At 41.3% G+C, this 20,432-nt stretch overlaps 1 protein-coding gene across 1 annotated transcript in view; it reads right to left on the bottom strand.

Annotated features, from left to right (window-relative positions):
- Positions 1 to 20,432, bottom strand: part of Csmd1 (CUB and Sushi multiple domains 1) — a 1,140,625-nt gene that overhangs the window by 940,946 nt on the left and 179,247 nt on the right. Inside the window, exon 2 of the mRNA XM_010620376.3 lies at positions 13,388 to 13,500. Within this exon, the coding sequence (XP_010618678.1) occupies positions 13,388 to 13,500 (113 nt within the window). The remainder of the gene's footprint in view (positions 1 to 13,387; positions 13,501 to 20,432) is intronic.

Below are 20,432 nucleotides of genomic sequence, written 5' to 3'. Positions count from 1 at the left end.
CAGCCATGCACAGCCCACAGAGGCCCAGCGCTTTGCACGCGGCTGTCTCTGTGACCTCGCACAGGGAATGTACTTCAGGGAGGACCCTGCATGGCTGTCCCCGAAATGCTTTCTGTAAGGGGCCCTGACGGGGCGGTTGGGGCCCACGTAGGAGGTGGAGAAGAAGATCGGGAGGCTGCGGAGCCTGTCTTAGCCCCGACCAGCCCATAGACCTAAACCCCAGCGAGCAGGGGCCATCAGGGCTGTGGTTGGGCAATTTGAGGACACGCGGCTCCGGGGAACGAACAGAACCCAGGAGCCACACGGGCGTGTGTGCCTGGGAGTGAAGGCGTCGTCTTCAGCGTCGCCAGAGCAGTCCCGGGGCTGCTCATCGGAGCTGCACTTGCCCGGCATTTTATTTCCATCTTCACATGCACTGAAACCACCGCCAGGTGTTTTGCATCACCTGTGTTTGTAAAAACGAATTTAAAGCGCATGGACTTAGCTACTGAGTGAAAGAACAGAAACAGTAGCATGAGAAAAGCAAGGCTGGGAAAAGTGTCTAAGGAGAGTGATGTTTAATATCACTAAATATGAAAAGGTTAAACTCAGGTGAGTTCGGGCAGCAAGCTATTAATTGATATTCAATGTATGCTAATTCTCATACTAGTCATTGTGTATCCGTTGTTGCAATCGATATAGTTATATTTTAGGTTTTACTTATATGATTTATGTCAAAATGTATTTCAGCTATATTTAATCTTAATTTATTTTAAATGAATGCTAATTCACTATTATATATATGCTCTTGCAATAGAGATAATTATATTTAAGATTTTATTTATATCACACTCAAGTTGAATATTTATTTCAGTTATACTTAGTATTATTATGGTCAGTATTCTTAAATATCAGTGGGACGGGAGTGTGTTTCAGCTGGACCCGAACCCAGAGCCGCCCTCTGTTTCAGTCCACAGCGAGGAGGTGGTCCGGGAGCACTCACTCTGCAGGCGTCTCAGCATTTTGTACTCAGTTGTTCTGGACAGCGGCCTTCTCAGAGACCAGATCCAACAGTTAGCGTGGGTCTGATGCACGGAAGTTGAGACTGGATGAGACCGGCTGAGACCGGCTGAGCGATTCCCCATCGCAGCAGTGAGCAGGACCTTGCGAGCGCATCGTGGCTGCTCCCACAGTGTCACTGCACGCAGACCCCAGGGTCCCCGCGGTCAGTGCCATCCGCCAGGCTCTCTCATTTTCCCGATTTCATAACGAAGGACAAACACAGCCTGTTTTATGAAAAGGAACGAGCTCGTAGTTTGCATAAACTCGAGCTGGGAATATTCATTTTGAAAGAAAAGCCAAAGAGAAATTATTTCCGTGTTAGTGCACCAAACGCACGGAGGGTGAGCACCAGCATTTGGGATCCAGGATTTTCTAAGAGGAAGGCGGGTTTCAAATTCGGCACAAGCTCCTCACCCAGTAGTTGTTCAACTTCAGTTATCGTAAAATTAGGACTTTACTATGTATCTGCATGTATCCGGCTGAAAGAGTAAATCGAGTGCCCTCCATGACCCAGCACCGCCGTTTGAATTAAGATTATGACCGCCCTGAAATCACCCTTCCCAAGAACCGCACCGGACAAGGGCCAGTGTCTTGTTGCAAATCACAGAGACACGGAAAGCCCAGCAGGGCTTCCCCTGCCACACAGAGCGTCAGCGGACTGTGTCCATGGCTTTTCACCAAGAGGGCTTCGGTGACACAGCAAAGCCAGTCACGTAAGTGACTCTGCCTTGCGTCCGAAGGCACGGAGAAGCTTCACACATGTGGGACCCTAGGCCCAGGCCTCCCCGCGGAGGAGGGATGGAGCCACACTGCTGTGGGGACAGCCGTGGGCATCGCAGTCCCTCCTGAGTGGCTCCAGATCACCTGTCCTGTGGCTGCTCTGGCTGGGAGTAAAGGCAGCTCCTTGAGCCTGGCTTTCCGTGAGAACCGGCTGCAGGACACAGCACCAGCGAGGGCATTGCTGGGGTGTCCATGAGAGGACAGCACTGATTCACTTCACCAGGAGCCAGACATCTGCCTGAGCACGCAGTGTGTGGTGTCACAGCCTGCTCTGCTGAGGGTGCTTTCCAGGCAGGTCCTGCGTGGAGAGAGCTGGCATCCTGAGTGTACAAGGGCTTCTCACAGCCTGGGCCCTTGGGTAGCACCTTGAGCACAGACCAGCCACGGGTAGGCTGCCTTTGTTCACTCACTGCACTAAAGTCACAAAGCTGAGGGAAACCGAAGTGACAATTAAACAATGTGTGGAAGTTGACTTTCTCCCCAAACTTCATGAAAACTGCATCCAGGAGCCACGGCTGTCCATAAACGCTCAGAGCATCCACTCCACAAGGTGGTGATGGGGAAGGGGACTTTGATTAGTTGGAGTTCCCTTGTGTCCCAAGATGTGGAAGGAGGGCTTCTGGGATGGCCTCAGGAAGGCAAGCCTACTGAAGGGCTGTGAGCTCGGACAAGAAGACAGACCAGGATGAGCTGGAGCCTCAAGAAGAAGCTGGGTGGGCCGGATATGAAATTCAGAGTAAGCTCTGTGCATCCACACAACAGCAGATATGGAGAAAGAAGTGATGCTCTGAAATGTCCGGGCCGTGGGGATCTGAGGAAGTTGAGTTACACAGTATGCTGTCAGCCACGTGGGCCAACTGTCCATTGAAGCCTCTGCTCTATAGTGTGGTTTTCTACTGTGTATGGAGATAAAGGACTCAGTAGTGGAGCCACAGAGGAGAGAATGTCTTCCCTCCAGAAAGGATAAATTCTAGCTTTACAGTTGGACTCATACACTATGGCCAATGGCCACCTGCACTTGCCAATAAAGTTTTATTAGCATGTAGCCATGAGCACGGTCAGTGACCTGAGTATTGCCTCTCATTCCTTCATACCTAGCAGCAGTTGCAACCAGAAGATCTATAAAGCCAGAAATATTTATTCTCTGGCCTCTTAAACAGAAAAAAGTGTGCCAGCTTTTTTATTTTTACTCTTTTAAGGAAACTGAATTCAGGTAGTTCCTTGACACAGGATGTCATTGTAACATTTGGAAAATTACTTTTCCTTTACAGTAACTCTTCAGGAATAAAATATCTACCTATAACATTTTACGGAATAAATAAAAATTAACACATATTTTCAAAGTAGCAAGTGTAGCTGTGACCAGTTCAGCAGGTGAGATGGCAGCTTGTTGAAAATTAAAACAATTGCATTAAATGTGGCTACAGTACAATCTGAAGTATGTTGTAAGACATCACTGTTGCATGTATAATTGTAACACAATGTTGCATTGCACTGTAACATTGTCCCTCACTCCCTGCTTAAGCGGAGTCCAAGTCTGCTAATTTTATACAGTAATTTATAAATGAAATTATATGTCACTTAATTGTTCAGGAACATGAGTAACAAATGTCTGGAGATTAATCGTATAGATAAGTTAATGAGTTCCTTCGATGTTGTGAATTCAAGTAATACAAATATAAATTTGTTATCACTACACTCAGGAAAAGATGTAGCTGTTCTCATGATTCATGCATCTAAGACTTATTTCCAAAAAAAAGGCCAATAAATACATAAATTTTGATACACATGTCAGAATTGCGACATATGGGAAGGTTCTGAGCAACTGTTAACGTGAAAAATGAAAACTCCAACTCGGAATGCTGACGAATGTCATGAGGAGCGAAGACGGATAGTGCGTCCAAGCTGAAATGTGTTCGCGTCTTCTCCACACAGACCTCCCGTTCTTTCCCTCCCACACGCAGCAGGGCTGCACGAGGAAGCTAAAACGTCCCACGCACCAGCTGTCCACTCGCCCACCCGCCTGTCCTCCCCAACGCAGCTTTCCATCCTATTTTTCTAATATTTAAAAACATGTTTTAGGAAAAATAGATGCCTGATGAGAAAAACAAAACCTAAACTTACAAGATGCATTTGATCCTCTGACTCCGAGCTCAGGTTGATGAGTCTAGGACCACGTCTCTTTCGTTAGTGATGTCATTTCCCCCTTGCAAAGGGTAGGGGAAACGTGTGGGTATAACAACAAAAAAAGATACCCCAAAATGTTTTTGAGAAACCAGTTAAAATTCACAGGGAGCCATCTGGAAAGTCATCCCTGCTGCTTGGTGCCAATGCAGTATTTTAGCCTACGAAGGAGGAATTTTCCATGATTAGTTTTTAGAGAAAAGACTTAGGAGAAAAATATGGTTGGTATCACTAATTTTCTTTCCTTGAATGTTCAATTTTGCCTCCATAATTTAGGCTTCCAATCAATGCTTGGATACAATCAAATGTATTTTCCACTTAGATTTATTTTACTCTGGTTACTACTAAGGAACAAAAAATTTAAGAAACAATTACAAAGAAAGAACTGTCTGGTTATGGAGAACCTACAAACTCATGACTTAAGCCTATAAAATACCTCTGCAAGCTGATCGATAGTGTTTCAATTTATTTATCCAAGAATAAATCCACAAGTGACTCTCTCAGAACATGTCCTCTAGAAATTAGCAGCCTGCCTGTCACCTAATGAAGTGTTAGGTTGTCATTCCCCACCTGCCATTAAAGAAAACAACAAAGAGAAGAAACTTCAGAATAAGGGCGGTAACTTTTTTAGAATAGCATATTCTTTGAAATGCGTGCTTTAAAACAAGGATGCTTGTATGATATTGAGTGACACATTCATGTTAGATAGTGAGAATATCAGAAATAATGGTACGTGTACATGTTCAGTGCAAATTCAGAAATGGAAATGAACTCTGAATCCCCCAAAGACTGACTTAGGAGCTCTGCAGACACAACTAATATTTTTACCTCTTTCTTTGTTCAGATGTATACTTGACAGTGAATGTATCTGATGCCCAATGGAGAAGCATTGCATTTTATCTCAGCATCTCCCTATCACTGCATATTAGTTATATTGAATGTGATTTACCTATCTTTCACAAGAAGGCTGTAAAGCCAAGATAATTCTCTAATGGCCTCCAAAACTAAAATGAATTGGATTTACCAATGAAGCTGTAAAATATTTTTACCATAATTTAAAAATTACTGCTTATTTCCGGTGTATTTAAGTCATTTCCTTTTATGCTAGTGTATGCCTGTTTTTCCTTTTTCACCATCCATGTCAGTGTCATTTTCTCACCTTTTGTATTCCCTCCACTGACCAAGGAAAACTAGAAACAAATGTAGAAAAGTGGAATGTCTCCATTTTTTCAGTGATTTTTTTTTCCATATTCTTGTTCTTTTTGGACTACAGACATGGACAAATCAACAACACAACAGCAGAAAAATGTATCTGAAGAAGGTGACATTTGAGAACAAAAGAAAAGTAACCATAACCGAATTTTGAGATGTGCTGGCTTGTTATGCACCTGTACTGCAGACAGCACCCGGCAGGGAGGAGAGGGCTTTTGTCCCCTTAGAAAGCACAGCTCTGCGCATCCCGAGGCTGTGGAAAACAGACCCAGGGCCAGAACAGAGAGAGAAAGGTGGAGAGATAGACACGACTCCGCCAGGGACAGGAGGGACGGGACAGGAGGAGGGACCGGCAGGGACAGGAGCATGGACCCAGAAGGCTGCATAGTCTACAGGGGAGAAGAGAGGACTGCAGAGAGGCAGCCCCACAGGCCAACCCCGAAGGGGAAGACGACGTCTAGCAGGCCCTGAGGTCAGGATGGGCGCCGCTTGCCCCACGTGAAGGACAGGGACACCCGTGTGTAGGGGTGCTCTGCAGGTTGCCCAGGGTCCCATTTGCCATGGTTATGGAAACCTGATGAAGCGCTGACCTCAGAATCCATGGCCACACCCACTGTGAATGTTTACATCATGGTTTTATCCGAATGCTTCTCACTGTTAGTATCAAAATAGCTGATGATGCTTGCTAGTATCCAAAAGGAAAAATCACCAAACTTCCAATGAGTCCTTCTCTAAGAAGGGAAAGCTGGGTGGTATAGGGGCTCAGTCTCTTTTTTGTTTGTAAAGGTTCATTTTAAATAATAAGTGATTTTTATTTTTCAAACATTCCCTGAGAATACATAGTATCGCCATTGTCTGTGTGTAGGAATATAAACTAGAGCAATTAATTCATGACACAAAGAGTACTGGAAATAAAATCAATAAAAAGATAAGAAAATGATGAGTGCTTATGAAAGGTAAAATTTCATTTAATATTAAGATGAAATATTCTAGGAAATGAAAGTACAATTATGCATGGCTTGGGAATCTCCCCTGAATAAAAACACCTACCATCTATATTTTGTCACTAATCATTTTGAAGATGACTTTCCATGGAATTAACGTGCCTTTACTGTGTTCCTTTTAGACAGGCTACTATTTTCTCAGAGAATTTATTGTAGTGAGTATATTTTTCCACTTATTGAAAACAAAGTTTAGCTACAGTGCCAGTCTTAGAACTCATTAGCTCAACCATCTGAAAATGGACTTTTAATTAGCTGGTTCAACCATTCATTCAGCTTCCAGTTTAAAGCCTGAGATCCATTAAAGAATATGAATTTACACAACGTCTTCAAAAGTGTCTTACCTTAAACTATTAACTGTCTAAGTTTTTCAGTGTTGCCTGTATCGAACTAAATAACATAGCCATAAGATAAAGGCCCAGCAGCCCTTGCGCCTGTCATGAAAACCCTAAACTTAATTCCGGAGTCTTTGAGCAGAACGCTCTCTTAAGGTTAAATGCACATTAATTAAGCTCACAGAACCCGAATTTAAAATTTAAATGCCAGGTTAATAAATGACGGTCCTAGGAACCAGACCTTCTACACTGACACTGATACCTTAGTCACTGTGTTTCCCTCTGTGCCTGTCTTGAAGCCAATTCTCCCAGACTTGTGCTTGTGCAGACTGAGGGTCATCAGCACAGGAACATGAGGAAAGGCCCAGGCAACAGCAGTTTCCCCACACAGACAGAGCCCATCGGACACTTTCAGTGAACGTGGACCCTACAAACTGTATGACTTGTAAGCCATGCTGTCCCAGAAAAGCACACACACATGCACGCAACATGGTGCTCAGAACTTAGCAGCTTCATGGAAATCTCATGATTTTCCAAGACCCTGAGGTGAAGAAAGTAAGAGGGATGGAAGCCAGACAGCCTCCCAAGGGCCAGAGTGGACAGGCCAGTGCTCTCCCCAGGCTGCTGGTGCTGCCTGAACCACTTGTGTCTTCGATTCTTTCATCGGAGATGCCAATTTGGGCAGCTAAGAGGTCTCCCTTGCTTGGCTGGCAATATTCTCCTAAGTATGTGAGCACTGATTGTCTTAGGATGAACTCCTGGAAGGCAACCCCTCACCCATAACTACGCCTTTTAGAAACATTGCTGTTGACATCCTCACAGGAACGTCACTTGTTAAACTGAATTCAGGATGGGAACAGCGCTACACGCGAGATCCACCTGATTAACGCAGTTGGAAGAGTGCCCCGTCGCATAGCAGAGAGATAGAACTTGGGTGATAAATGTGTCCAAATAGCACCAAGAAAAGTTTGGTAGGTGGGCCCGACATGGCGGGTGCTAGGGAGCCCCGCAAAGGGAGAACAGAAGCTTAGAGCTTCTGACGGTGACAGCAGGACAGCAGCGAAAATGAAGACCACCCCACCTGATCCAGCAGCTTCCGGGCTCCCTTGCTGAGGGGAAATTGGCCTCCGCAGCCTCGGCTACCCCGGCTACCGAGTGGAAAGTGACTTCGGTCGCTCTGTACTTGTGTCTATAATTGCTGTAGATCTGAGCAAGCGGCGGAGCAGCCTGTGGACCACAGCCACGGGGCCTTGGCTCTCAGCACCACAGAGCTGCGTCCTCCCCCCAGGCCCCACTCTCCCCAACATGCTAACTCAGCTGCGTTAGGGTAATCAGTTCAAGGGAGAAATAAATCAGCTCTGACATTCTAAACAAAGCGTTGCGCTCGAAGGGTAATAATCTAGCAGCTCTTTCTAAATCCAGACCCCTGAATGTTAAAGGAAAGGAAATTCTGCTGGAGAAATGTGTCGGAAGCAAATGCCAAGTATATTCAGCCAACAGAGCACACGGCCAGCACAGAGCCCACCTGGCCCACAGCGAATTACAGAGTGAAACCTACAAGAAAACAGGTCTGTTGTGGCCAGACCCACTTTCCTCTGGGGGAGGCTTGAGAGTATATGAAAATGCAACTAATTTTGTTCTGGAAAATAACTCTATGTTATGTAAACAAGTGGGATTAAGTCATGCTTAATTTACTGGCTTATGATAAGAGTGTTATTTTTAAGAGAATATCTAGCTGCCCATGCTGCGAGTCATATGATCTTTGTTTATCTTTAAATCACTATAGAGTTTCTAAAGCAACTTCTGGTTGATTGTGTTCCTGCACCAGAGAGGAAATCAAATTCACAGCTGTCAATTTTAACACTCACTAGGAGTTTTTCTTGAAGGTTTTGAACCGCTTGCCAAAATTCAGCTAGAGTTGATATAGATTTTTAACATTTCTCTTGTTGATTGATACATGATTACTACAAATTATAGAAATCGCGTAAAGAGTCAATAAGAAAAGATGCATGCAAGAGTTTTACACAGATATAGCTATCATTTGTCCATCTGTCTCTCTGTCCATCCATCCATCCTCCTACCTATTTATCACTTCTTTTTTTGGTCTACTTATCTTTTCTTTCTTTCCTTCTCTCTCTTCTCTTCTCTTCTCTTCTCTTCTCTTCTCTTCTCTTCTCTTCTCTTCTCTTCTCTTCTTCTCTTCTCTTCTCTTCTCTTCTCTCTCTCTCCACCCATCCATCCACACTATTCTATTTATCTATCCATTTATCTCCCCATACATCTATCTCATCAACAGACCAATCTTACCTTTCTAGTCTAGCCGGGGATTTAGCTCAGTGGTTCTGCCGCCTGCTTTGCAGGCATAAGGTCCCAAATTTGATCCCCGGTAAGAAAAAAAAAATTAAAAAAAAACCCAAGTATTAACTTTTGAGCCATATTTCCATCTTCTGTCTGCCTGCTCATCCGTCCGCCCATCCATCTCTGTATCCATCCACAGAGACATAAATTACGGCAGCACATAGCCCTAATGGACGGAATGACTGATTTCTGACACAATGAATGCTTTAAGACAATAAACCTGTGAAAGAAGAATTCTTAGAACTTGGTCCCTAGGCTAATTGTATCAGGAACTGCTTGCTCCATTCAATAAGCCGTTTCACCTGTGTGTGCAGGTGTGTGACTATTAATCAGTTTTCTAGTTCAGCAGTACTCAGTTCATGAATTTAATTTCATCTACAATTTTGGAAAAGATGGCCTCATTTGTGTATGTGTGAGAAAGACAGGCTCAGCTGTTTGTCACCTGATTTAGAGTTTGCAAACAAAAATAAAATCTTGGACATGTTTCTGTTTGCAAACCAAATTGTTTACAAACAGAAGTGTTCATGAACCGAGGTACCACTGAATGTGTAACATTGTGCTTTTACAATAATGTTGGATTCTTCTGTACTATATCTTGAGTATTCATTAAAGTGAATTGTGAGAATTTCTATTTCTTATAGATTTTAGGTAAAACATTTAAAACTAATATATTTAAAGGCAACATGGGAAGCCAAGATAAAATTTGAATATGTATAATTAGTAAGTTATTATTAACACATTGTATAAATGTATTTAGTTTTAAAAATTTCCCTTTTCAACTACCAGGTGAATAATCATATTTAAAGTATTCTTAATGAAATATATTTCTATACTTCCTATTAGCTTTGATTTATCCAAGAACCTTCGTGGACCTTTATTCTGCCTTCCGAATTTGGTTATTGAAAATATAAGTAACTATTTCAAAATTCATATTGTTTTACTCACATTTCCTTCAAAAGACTTCCATCCAATGAATAAAATCTTTATGATTATTACAAAATATTTCATTCTAAATTTGTGGAGCTGCCTTGCATGTCAGTGAAACATTGCCCAGTCTGAGATCTTTAGTCAAGGAATAAAAGCTGTTTTCATAGTTAATGAGATATTTGGAATTATTTTCAGAGAAATACTAAGACAAATATACTAAAACAAATAAATTTATTTTAAAATGTTTAGATTTTAGACATTAGACTCAAAATAATTATTATGTTGAGTCCAAGACTTTTCCTCATATATTCAGCAGTGTTTCTTCCATTTAGTTTATTTTGTCACTAATAAGAAAAATGTTTGAAAATAAAGTCTGTTTTTTTTCTTTTTTTTTTTTTAATGAAAAAACAAATCTGTAGCATGTAGGTCTTTGGGTCAGCTTCCCCACAGCGGATATAAGTACGTTCACGCTAATGTCCAGAGTTTCAAAGCTTTCTGTGTTCCTGCCTCATCCATCTTCTGACATCCTAGATGATGTCTTTCTTCAAATATGGATTACTTTGATGATAAAATAAAAATTTTAATAACTGAGATTGTGACAAAATAACAGATGATCCAGACTGTGAGAATCAATGCTATTTATGGACACAGTCCTTCAACTTTGGGCACAAAAGGAAACATTCTTTGATACGTCTCATTGGCAATCATCTATAATCAGTATGCTCCATTATAGGTGTATCAAATAGATCCTCGCAAATGTTTTAATGCACAGCGAACGGTAATACTCACTGATGAGCACACTGAAGTCTCCAGCGCACTCAATCAAGATAGCAACTTCAATATTGCTTTGTATTTACATGAAAAATGTGTTGACATCAACAAGCACCTCCAAACTTATTTGCTAAGTTTCTAAAAGGCTTCATATGCAGAAAGTCAAATACTTTATGTGAGCAGCATTAGGAGGAAGTTTGCAAATGCTATCATTTCATTTACACAGTTAAATTGAATGACTGAACATATTAATTTGAATTTATTGGCACCACATATTATATGACAATATTCTCCTGAATAATAACTTTTGTAATCCTTATTTCAGGGTACTGCCCATAAGGTTTGAGCTCAGCTCTCATGTCATCTTGTTACCAAGGTTATTCCGTTTAGACCGATCTTGGAAGCTTGGAAGACGGCTCAGTTCAAGGCAAAGAATTTAAACAGAATATTAAACCGCCATCTGATACTATCAGAGAATTCCTAATTTTAATTGGAAGAATACAATAAAGACTGTAGAAAATTATCTATAATTGTTTTGGCACTTCATATCTACATTTTGGGAAGAGTTCTTGGATATCAAAAAGTTACTACATTTTTTGACTCCTATGAGTGACTGGGTGGACAGGCTTTCTCACAGGGACAGGAGAAGATCTGAGTTATCGAAAGAAGAATGTTCTGAATGCAAAACAATTCAGAATAATCCCGTGACCATCCTCCTTGGCTCTGCCGATACCCGTATATCTGAATAGGTGTATCGAGTATTACATTCTCTCTCCTCAACAAAATCTTGCTCTCCCTGTGGATGCTGTGTGGAAAGTCAGTGAATTCTGGACTCCTCGGAAATCAGAACTGTGGATGAAGTCATGGAGTTCTCCCTGCTCCAGACACATGCCACCCCTACTCTGTTTTTACTATAATTAACTCCAAATAGTACACTTTCTTCTTCCCAAAATTCTTTAAGCCAATTGAGAGCTATTCTTAAGACACAGATATGAAATATTGGTTATGATTTTGAAGCACATTTGTATTTTCATTGTAGTCTCTTCTTTCAAAATGCAAACTTGTATGTAGTTGCAAATACCAGACTATATTATAATAGTGTTATTGAAAATGTATATTATACAAAACTCTTTTTCACATAGTATATTTTAAAACTATATTTAACTTAATTTATAGCCCTATTTACATTTCTCACCATTTTTCTCATTGGCCTTTCTGAATAACAACCATTTTTATATATCATCAGACAGCCAATAAAACTAACAATATCCAAGGAAAATTTCATAAAATTAGTCAATGGGCAGTCACTCAAAATCAATAGTTTCTACAGTTTCAACCACAGGAAATCCAGCAAAATATGGTATTGAAGAATCAAGTTTGTCAGGAAGGTTAGAAAATGGCCAGGTTTCTAGAAGCTGGAAGGGTGAGCTACCTTCTCAGCAACTCTCACAAAGGTGGACTGGACCAAGCATCTGCAGAGGCAGCTGGAATGGATGGCCTTAGAGACATGTGGGCCAGGTTATGGAAGAAAGAGGTCACGTGAACTTGTGGTTTATGTGAAGCAGTAACCTAGGTATAACCCAATTCCAAATCTAACAGCACCCATTAATCTTAAACTAGCCAATTGCTTTCCAAAGATTGAATTATCCCTTGACAATAATTGACTTAAAGGTGATTCACCCTTTCTGGAGGCTTGTACTGGTTTATGTCAGAAAAGCACAGCCTCAAAGATGGGAGAGTCATATCACACAGCCTCAACCCTCGGCATCAATCCACATAAAACTTCAAAGAAGGGTAAGTGAGTCTGTATGTGTACAAAACACACTCTGTATATTTTCTGATAATTGCACTGCAGCTGAGTTCGGCAAAAGTCCATGAGGATTTTTAGATTTCCATAAAGAATGTTTTGCCCAAGTGCACTGAATTCCATACAGAACCTACACATTTGTGACTTAGAAGAAAAGGACAACAGAATAAACTATATACTTTAAGCAGAATGAGCTACAGCTCCACTCACATTTTTAAAAATTCACAGACTATAGAATCTGTGTGAAAAAGAATAGCTCTTGCATCACATATGAAAATTTGAAATCTCTATGCAAATCAAGATGAAAATGCACATGCTTCAGCCTTTTACTTGAAGAATTATTAGTTCAATTTTTCAAATATAAAACATTAAGTAATCATTTCTTCTATCAAAGTTTAATCACTGTTTTTGTAAATTTTTACCAAATCTAGAAACAACAGCATAATCCATATATCTAAGCACATTATCTGAGGACAAGAAAAAAAAATAAGACAAAATCTGTTCATTTTGCAAGGATCAAACAACAGTAAAAACAAATTACTCTTCTCAATTAAAAATTTCACCTTTGACAAGAAAAACTCATTTCACAAAACTGTTTTTCCTCTTTGCTGAGTGGGAATAGCGTTGCCCAGCAAAGAGTTTTAGGAAACTCTTCTCCAGTGAAAATGAAGTCTTCATCACCTAGAGGCATTATTAATTTGCTTTTCAACCAGTTTCTACTATATGTTGAGAAAAAGAATCTGATCAAGAAAATTCCTACCATTAAAGGAAAACCTTGGCATGGTTTGTCCTAGAAGGATGCTAATTATAGAGAAATAGGGTTGTCTTATTGTCGACGTAGGCCACAAATCACAATGTGCACAGTGGGCTGTGCCTGTGACCTGGCAGACCCTCCTTCAAGGACACCATCAGTGTACATGCTGCCCCGGGTCACTCAGAGCCCGGGTCCCCCTGCAGGCCTGTTCTCCTACCTTCATACAGCGCCTTGAAGCCCTGGGCACTCACTGCAAAGTCCGTGGTGAACCACAGGGTTAGGATAGATCCTGTGCTGACGATGGAGGAGGGCAGCTGAAATCCGGACAGCCTGAAAACACAAAGGACAAGAGCATACTTTAAAAGATTCTGGTTATATCTAAGCACACTGGAGTTAAAACCACAGAGTTAGGAGTGAAGCTTATGCGCTGGGTTGCCCCACACCTTTTAGCCGCAGTGTATTTATCTCGGGTGGTCATTAAACAACTATGGCCCATACCTGGAGCTGTGCTAATGATTGAAATTAAGCAAAGCCAAGCATCACACTGTGTTTATTTAATTCACTTGAGCAATCCTTCCAGGAAGCAGTTCTATCCCATTCTCTCAAGAGAGGATGTAGGAGAGAAACAGCGCATAGCTTCACACACCATGCAGGAATCAATATGATTTTTCTAGGCAATTTGAATTCATTAGTTTTCTCCTAAATTATTGAATAATGGTTGTCACTTCTCATGTTTAATCTACATATTCTTATATTTTCCCAGAATGTATTGTGATTTCTCTGAGAAACAAATGTATACTTGCCGTAGTGTTAAAGTAAACATCAGTTACCCTCAAGGAGTGGTTATGTGAATAGATCTTTATGTCTATTCATCAAAGAAAAATGTTTGAATTATAAGAAAAATATTTCACAGAACATTGTGCTGGGATATATTTAAAAGCTTTAGGAAGAAAAGGTCTAACAGTTTAGCGGAAATGGGAGCGATAGGGAAAAGGTAAGAAGGGAAAAGAAAAATATGAGAAAAGCAAAAAATATGGAAACAAAATCTTTGTAAATAGGGAAGGGTGGAGAGGGTGAAGGGAGGACAGGAGAATGGAGAAAAAGTAAGAACCAAAATAAGTCGTGGAAAGGTGCAAGATCCAAATGATGAATGTGACTGTATCATATACCTAAAATGCACCAATAAACGTAATGAGAAAAAATAAAAAGCTGGATGTGTGGATTAGCACAATGGTACCCACAGTGCTTTGAAAACTAATAGTTTTTCCCTGGCCAAAGGAGATTGCATGTATCATCTCTGCCAACATTTTTAAGGAAGTGTGGATGTCTACAGATTTGTGTGTTAGTGTTGCCTAGAGACAAAGCTGTGTTGCAGGGCCAATCAACCAGAATGTCCATTCCTCCAGGAGAAAGTGCCCATTGACAGATGTCTGCAGTTGTAAATATCTCAACACCCAGCATAGGTTCTGGTCTCAGAGCTCTGGACCGAATGGACATGGTTTACTAAGCACCAACACCAAAGCAATCCTGGATGAACAAGGGCAGAACTACCAGGCTTAGAAAAACAATGAGATCTTGCTTCAGTAGCAAAGTAACTGTGCAAATACTCCTCACACTTAGGAGCTATTGACTTGTTTTTCAGTATACTCATTTGTATCTCAAGTTATTTTGATTTCACTTTATGGTCCTTAATTCACCAATTCCTTATTTTAGATGGCCACACCCCATGGGCCAACTTGTTATAAACCATTTTTAAAGTCAATGTCTTAAGTGAAATACAAATACCAAAGTAGGTGATATGTACATGTTAGCGTCTCTTAGAAAACTTGACCATGACACAAGATCATCCAGTTGACAAGCTGTGTTTCACACAGAAGAGGTTGGAGCATCTCAGCAGGGCCTGGCCAGGCTCTGGGAAAGGGAGGCCACCTGCCCACCAGGCACCACGAGGCAGGATGCCAGCTGTCTGGGTTGCATTATCCCTGGGGCGATCTCTCACACTGGGGTCCTGATGGGATCCACATTCTTCTCAGCAGCTTCCCTTCCATCTCTGAAAACCCACATGACCCTGAGCCCCTGAGCTTGCTGTGTCCTGTCCCAGCGACTCCTGCCTGGTCTTCCTTCCTGTCTGTACCTTCATCTACTCCTCCATCTGGTGAGACTCAAGCTCTGTGTGCATCTTGTGGACTACAGACAGCTGCTCTCCACTCTTGCTGTCTTCTGATCTACAGTACCTCGGGGACTGGGATGGGGAGGAAACCAGGGACCTCACCCGTCTCTGCAGATGCTTTGCCACGGTTGCCACATCACCTAAAGCAGCCCAGACAGCATCTGTGTGGTGCAGACTTTGCTTCAACAAAGGGAAAGTGAACAACACTGACTCCATCCTCTGCTGTGGCCAAACACTAATAAGGCTATGGAACTCAGCAACGCCATCTAGCAGCCGGACTAACAGCCTTAATGGAGCACCCATGCAGTGAGTGAAAAGCACCTTTCTGTCCTGTGCCCGCAGAGAACACACCAAGGTGCCCATATTCTAAGCGAGACAGCAAATCTCCAGAAACTGAGAATAATGCGGTTGTACAAAGTGTGCTGATTACAATGCTATCAACTTAGATATGTGCAACAGAAAAAGTATGACAGGAAGATCCCTAATCACTTGAAAACTAGACAGCATGCCTTAAAAAATGCGTGGGTCAAAGAAGAAGTTTCAAGGAAATAAAGATGTACACCAAACTAAATGAAAATACAAGTACAGCATACAAAAATGCGGAGGGCCAGGACTGTAGCTCAGGGATTCCACCGCCTGCCTTGCAAGCGCAAGGACCCAAGTTCAATCCCCGGTACCAAATAAATAAAGAAATAAATAAATAAATAAATAAATAAATAAAAATTCGTAGTGCTTAACTAAATAGTGCCAAGAGGGTAATGAATAACATTAAAATGTATATTAGATAATAAGGACACTCTCACATCAATAACTTAAGACCCCAAGTCAAAAGTTAGAAAAACAAGAGTAATATAAGCTAACACAGGTATAAGCAAAAAAATATGAAAAGATAAGGGAAAAATCATAAGTTTCAAATTTAAAATAATAATATAGACAAATGATGGAACAAAGAGGTCTTTCTTTGAAAACATTTATAGCATTGGCAAACATCTAAGAATACTGACCAAAAAATCAACTGATGGTGTGGACGGTGGCTCAGCAAACATGACCAGACATGAGAGACATCACAGAGACAGAGAAGGGAGGCCAGAAGGACACAGACAGCCCATGTGAATGACCACGCTCTCAAAAACATACTCTTGCAACTCACCCAATACGAAGTTCACAGTGAGAACCACCATATACCCCATATACCATACCTGGCACAACTCCCCCAAAATAAACTTCCAGACCTACATGTCCTCATTTTACCATTCTACCAAACTTTTAGGGACTAGCAGGCATTCCACACAATGGGAGCAGATGGAAGGAACACTCCTCCGCTTATTTTAGGCCATTAGTAAAACTCATTTCTTTAGAATGAATTGTGTGCCCTCTTTCAAAAATTCACCTGCCGGAGGGCTATGGGACACAGAGAGAAGGCTGCTGTCTACAAGTAGAGAAGAGGCCCTCGCCAGGCTGGACAGGTGTCCCAGCACCTGATCTCAGGTCCCAGCCTCCACGTGCGGAGAAAGGGGGTTCCTGTCCAAGCCAGGGAGTCTGTGACCTTGGGGTAGGATGAAAGTAGGAATGATCCTGATGCCAAAATCAGCAGAAAAAAGAAATGGAGAAAGAATATGCTTTAAGACCATAGAAACAAGTTATTTTTAAAAATAAAGAATAGAGTTAAGCAGTGTAAAACAAGAACTGTACACCATGATAGATACTAAAATAACTTAATACTTCGAAAGTCAACCAGTGTCATCTGCCATAGTAGGAGCCTAAAACTAACGAACATGAAATCACAGTAATGTGTGTCAACTTATTTCACAGAATTAAGCATCTAAGAATGAGAAATGTTCTCAGTAAAATATGAATGGAGATAAATTTCTTCTGTTTGACTAACAGTATCAATAATCTACTGATAAAATTACATTCGATGGTAGAAGGCTGAATTCTGTTCCTCAAGATTGGGCAAACCAGAAGTGATAAGAGGTCCCTTGACTTGAGTAAGTTTCTGTTTCCACTCTGAGTCAACACAAGGTAAAAGATCTTGCCAGACTGTGACAAGAAAAGGAAATACATCTGCGCAGATCTCAAAAGCAGAAATACAGTTGTTAGTATTTGCAGGTAACATGATTGTCCACAAGGAAAATGCTAAGGTGTGGTAGCCTATCGCTGTAATCCCAGCATGCAGGAGGCTGGGGCAGAAGGATCTCTGGGAGGTCAAGGCCAGTCTGGGCTCCATAGTGAGTGCAAGACCATCCTGAACTACACAGTGAAAACTTACCTCAAAAAACAAAAAACAACAACAACAAAAAAAAAACAGCCAAGGAATGTACAAGGAAACTCAGAGAGCCAGTATTTGAGATCAAAAGGACACACAATAATATGCAAAATCACTTTAATTTCAACACACCAGCAATGTACAGGTAGACAGCAAAATTAAAAATACACCATTTATTACCATGTGAAAAATTCTTAGATTAAAACTAAGAAAATGTGTATAAGAATTTACACTGAAAGCTATCCGATACTTGAGAAAAAAAGAAAACTGGATAAATGGAGAGGCATACCCTGCTCATGCATCAGCAGACTCAGAACTGTAAAGACGGTCATTCTCCCCAAATTGATCCACAAACTTTACACAAATTCTATCAGAGTTCAGACAATATTTTCAGTAAATATAGATAATTTACCCTAAAATTAATATGATAAGTTAATACATAAATTAGGATGTCTCTACCAATTTTGAAAAAATATATGTAAGATTAGTCCATCAGATTTCAGAATTTATTTTAAACTATGGCAATGAACACTGCCCAGTACTGATCTCCTGGAAGAGGGATAACCCCAACTATAAGTGTATCAAAGCACAAAACCTGGAAATAGACTTATACAAATAGTCTCTACTTATGTTAGACAAATTGTGAAAGTAAACCAATGGACAAATCCAACAAATTCTGCTGGAACAGTCTGATGATCACAAGTCAAAAAACAGACAAGCAAATAAGCAGGCAAACAAGAGCCCTAGAGCTAAGTCTAACTTCTTGTATAGTAACTACAGTGGTAAAATGTAAGATTTTCAAACAAATTTTAAAAATCTTTAGGTTCTCTGGAGCTAAGCAAATAATTCCTAGATAAACACTGAAATTATAATCAAGAAGGAATATTATTGTACTGGACCTCATACAAAATTATGAAGTTTCTTTGCAAAAGACCTAGTTAAGAGAAGGAAAGGATTCATGAGAGACTGGGAGAAAATATTTCCAAGTCACAAATTTGAAAAAGGTCAAGGATTTAGAATACAGAACAAACACTGAAGACTCAACAGTGAAAAAGCAGATACGACACAAGAAGAGAACAGGCAAAAGACTTAAAGCGCCGGAACCCCTGGAGGACACATGCGTGGAGAAGGGGCAGATGATCAGCATCCTCAGTCACTAGGGAAATGTGAATTAGAAGCACAAAGAAGTATCGTTTCACAACTCTCACAGTGGCTAAATCAGAGACAGGGACTCCAGATGTTATCTAGGATGCAGAGAGAGCTGCCTGTTCCTGTGTAGCTGGTGGGGTTGTAAGATGGAATGGCTGCTTTGAAAAATGCTTTCTCGTCTTCTTAGAAACTAAGCATTCAACCTGTAATCAATCCAGCCCATGTTGTCCCCGGCATTTACCCCAGAAATTGCTCCACTGCTGGAAAGATGCCTTATGTCTTCCTTCTCTGTATCCTGGTAATGTTTACTATGGCGGTGTAGGATTTTACCATCGGGGAGATATTACACAGAATCCCCTTATAACACTCATTAGTATGACTTGTGCATACATAAGCACCTCCGATAAAATACATTAATTAAAAATATATGGGAAAATTTGAGACTGGGAGACTTTCATGATTAATAATTAAAATAACCAAGTTAGTACAAAGCCAAAAATTAGTATTTAATGAAGAATTTTATCATTCATTGTGAAAAACGAGGTGTACATAAATCAGCGAGGATTATTTTATTCATCCCCCATTTTGAAGTTTTAAATAGTCATTCAAGTAGGAAGAGGCATCAAGTAATGCGACAGCACGTTCAAGTCAATACAAGTTCAATTCTCTGGAAGGAGTGAGTTTAGAAGCAGATCTTAGGAGGGAGTGTGGTCCAACTGCACCACCTCGGGAGATACGACCGAGCTGCTCAGGTTCTGAGAAGCGGAGTCAGTGCGGCCCTTAGCGGATGCTGGCAGGAGCGCATACGAGGCCCTGGCCCAGTCTCCAGCACAGGACACCAATGGCCTGGCCCAGGGCGCCCATCCTCCACCCCCCCCCATGCTGGCCGTGCTGCCACTCACAATCCTTGAGTCTGTAACCCCCGCAATTCTCCTTTTTTAAATTTTTAAAAATTTATTCCTCATTGAGTTGATTGGTACATTTTAGGGATCCAGTACAGTTACTTTCTTCATTGGGATCTTGCACCTTTACATGATAGGTCTTGGTTCTCATTTTTTCCCCTCACCCCTTCCCTTCATGACCTTCTCCCCTCCCCCTTTACAAATACTTCATTTCCATTTTTTCATTTTCTCATATTTTTTTCTTTTCCCTTATTAGCTTTCCCTTACCCCTCCCCACCGATTCTCCCTTAAGGAAACTGTGTGCTAACTAAGTGGTAAGTCACTGAAAGTCAGAAATACACAGAAGGAAGTCAGTCATCTTTCTGTTCCTTCTTTTTTCTCTATTAGAGTTGAAATCACCTACAACAGAGGGTGTTTGACCTACCTCTGCCTACACTGGCCCTAGAAAATTAGGATCTCGGAGAACAAAGGGGATGGCACATAAAAAACACTTTGACAGGCCCCAGAGTACGAATCTAATTGTGGCACCTACCTCTCTTTCTGCCGTAATTCTTTTTTTTTAGGTGCCGGCGATCGAACTCAGGACCTTGCACTTGCAAGGCAGGCACAGTGCCACTGAGCTAAATCCCCAGCCCTCCCTGCCATGATTCTGCCTTGCCTGGTCTGAGTGAGCTGGAAGGCGGCTGAGTAGGGGCCCTGTTCACCTCAGGCTAAGTCTATTCCACCCAGCCCTTCGGAAATCCTGTCTACTACTTTGCACAAAGCCTCAGGCTTT

Source organism: Fukomys damarensis, unplaced genomic scaffold (assembly GCF_012274545.1).
Source record: "Fukomys damarensis isolate Sample0158 unplaced genomic scaffold, DMR_v1.0_HiC HiC_scaffold_18, whole genome shotgun sequence".
Lineage (NCBI taxonomy): Eukaryota > Metazoa > Chordata > Mammalia > Rodentia > Bathyergidae > Fukomys > Fukomys damarensis.
The sequence above is the reverse complement of the archived record's forward strand: the minus strand, read 5'-3'. Positions and strand labels throughout refer to the sequence as shown.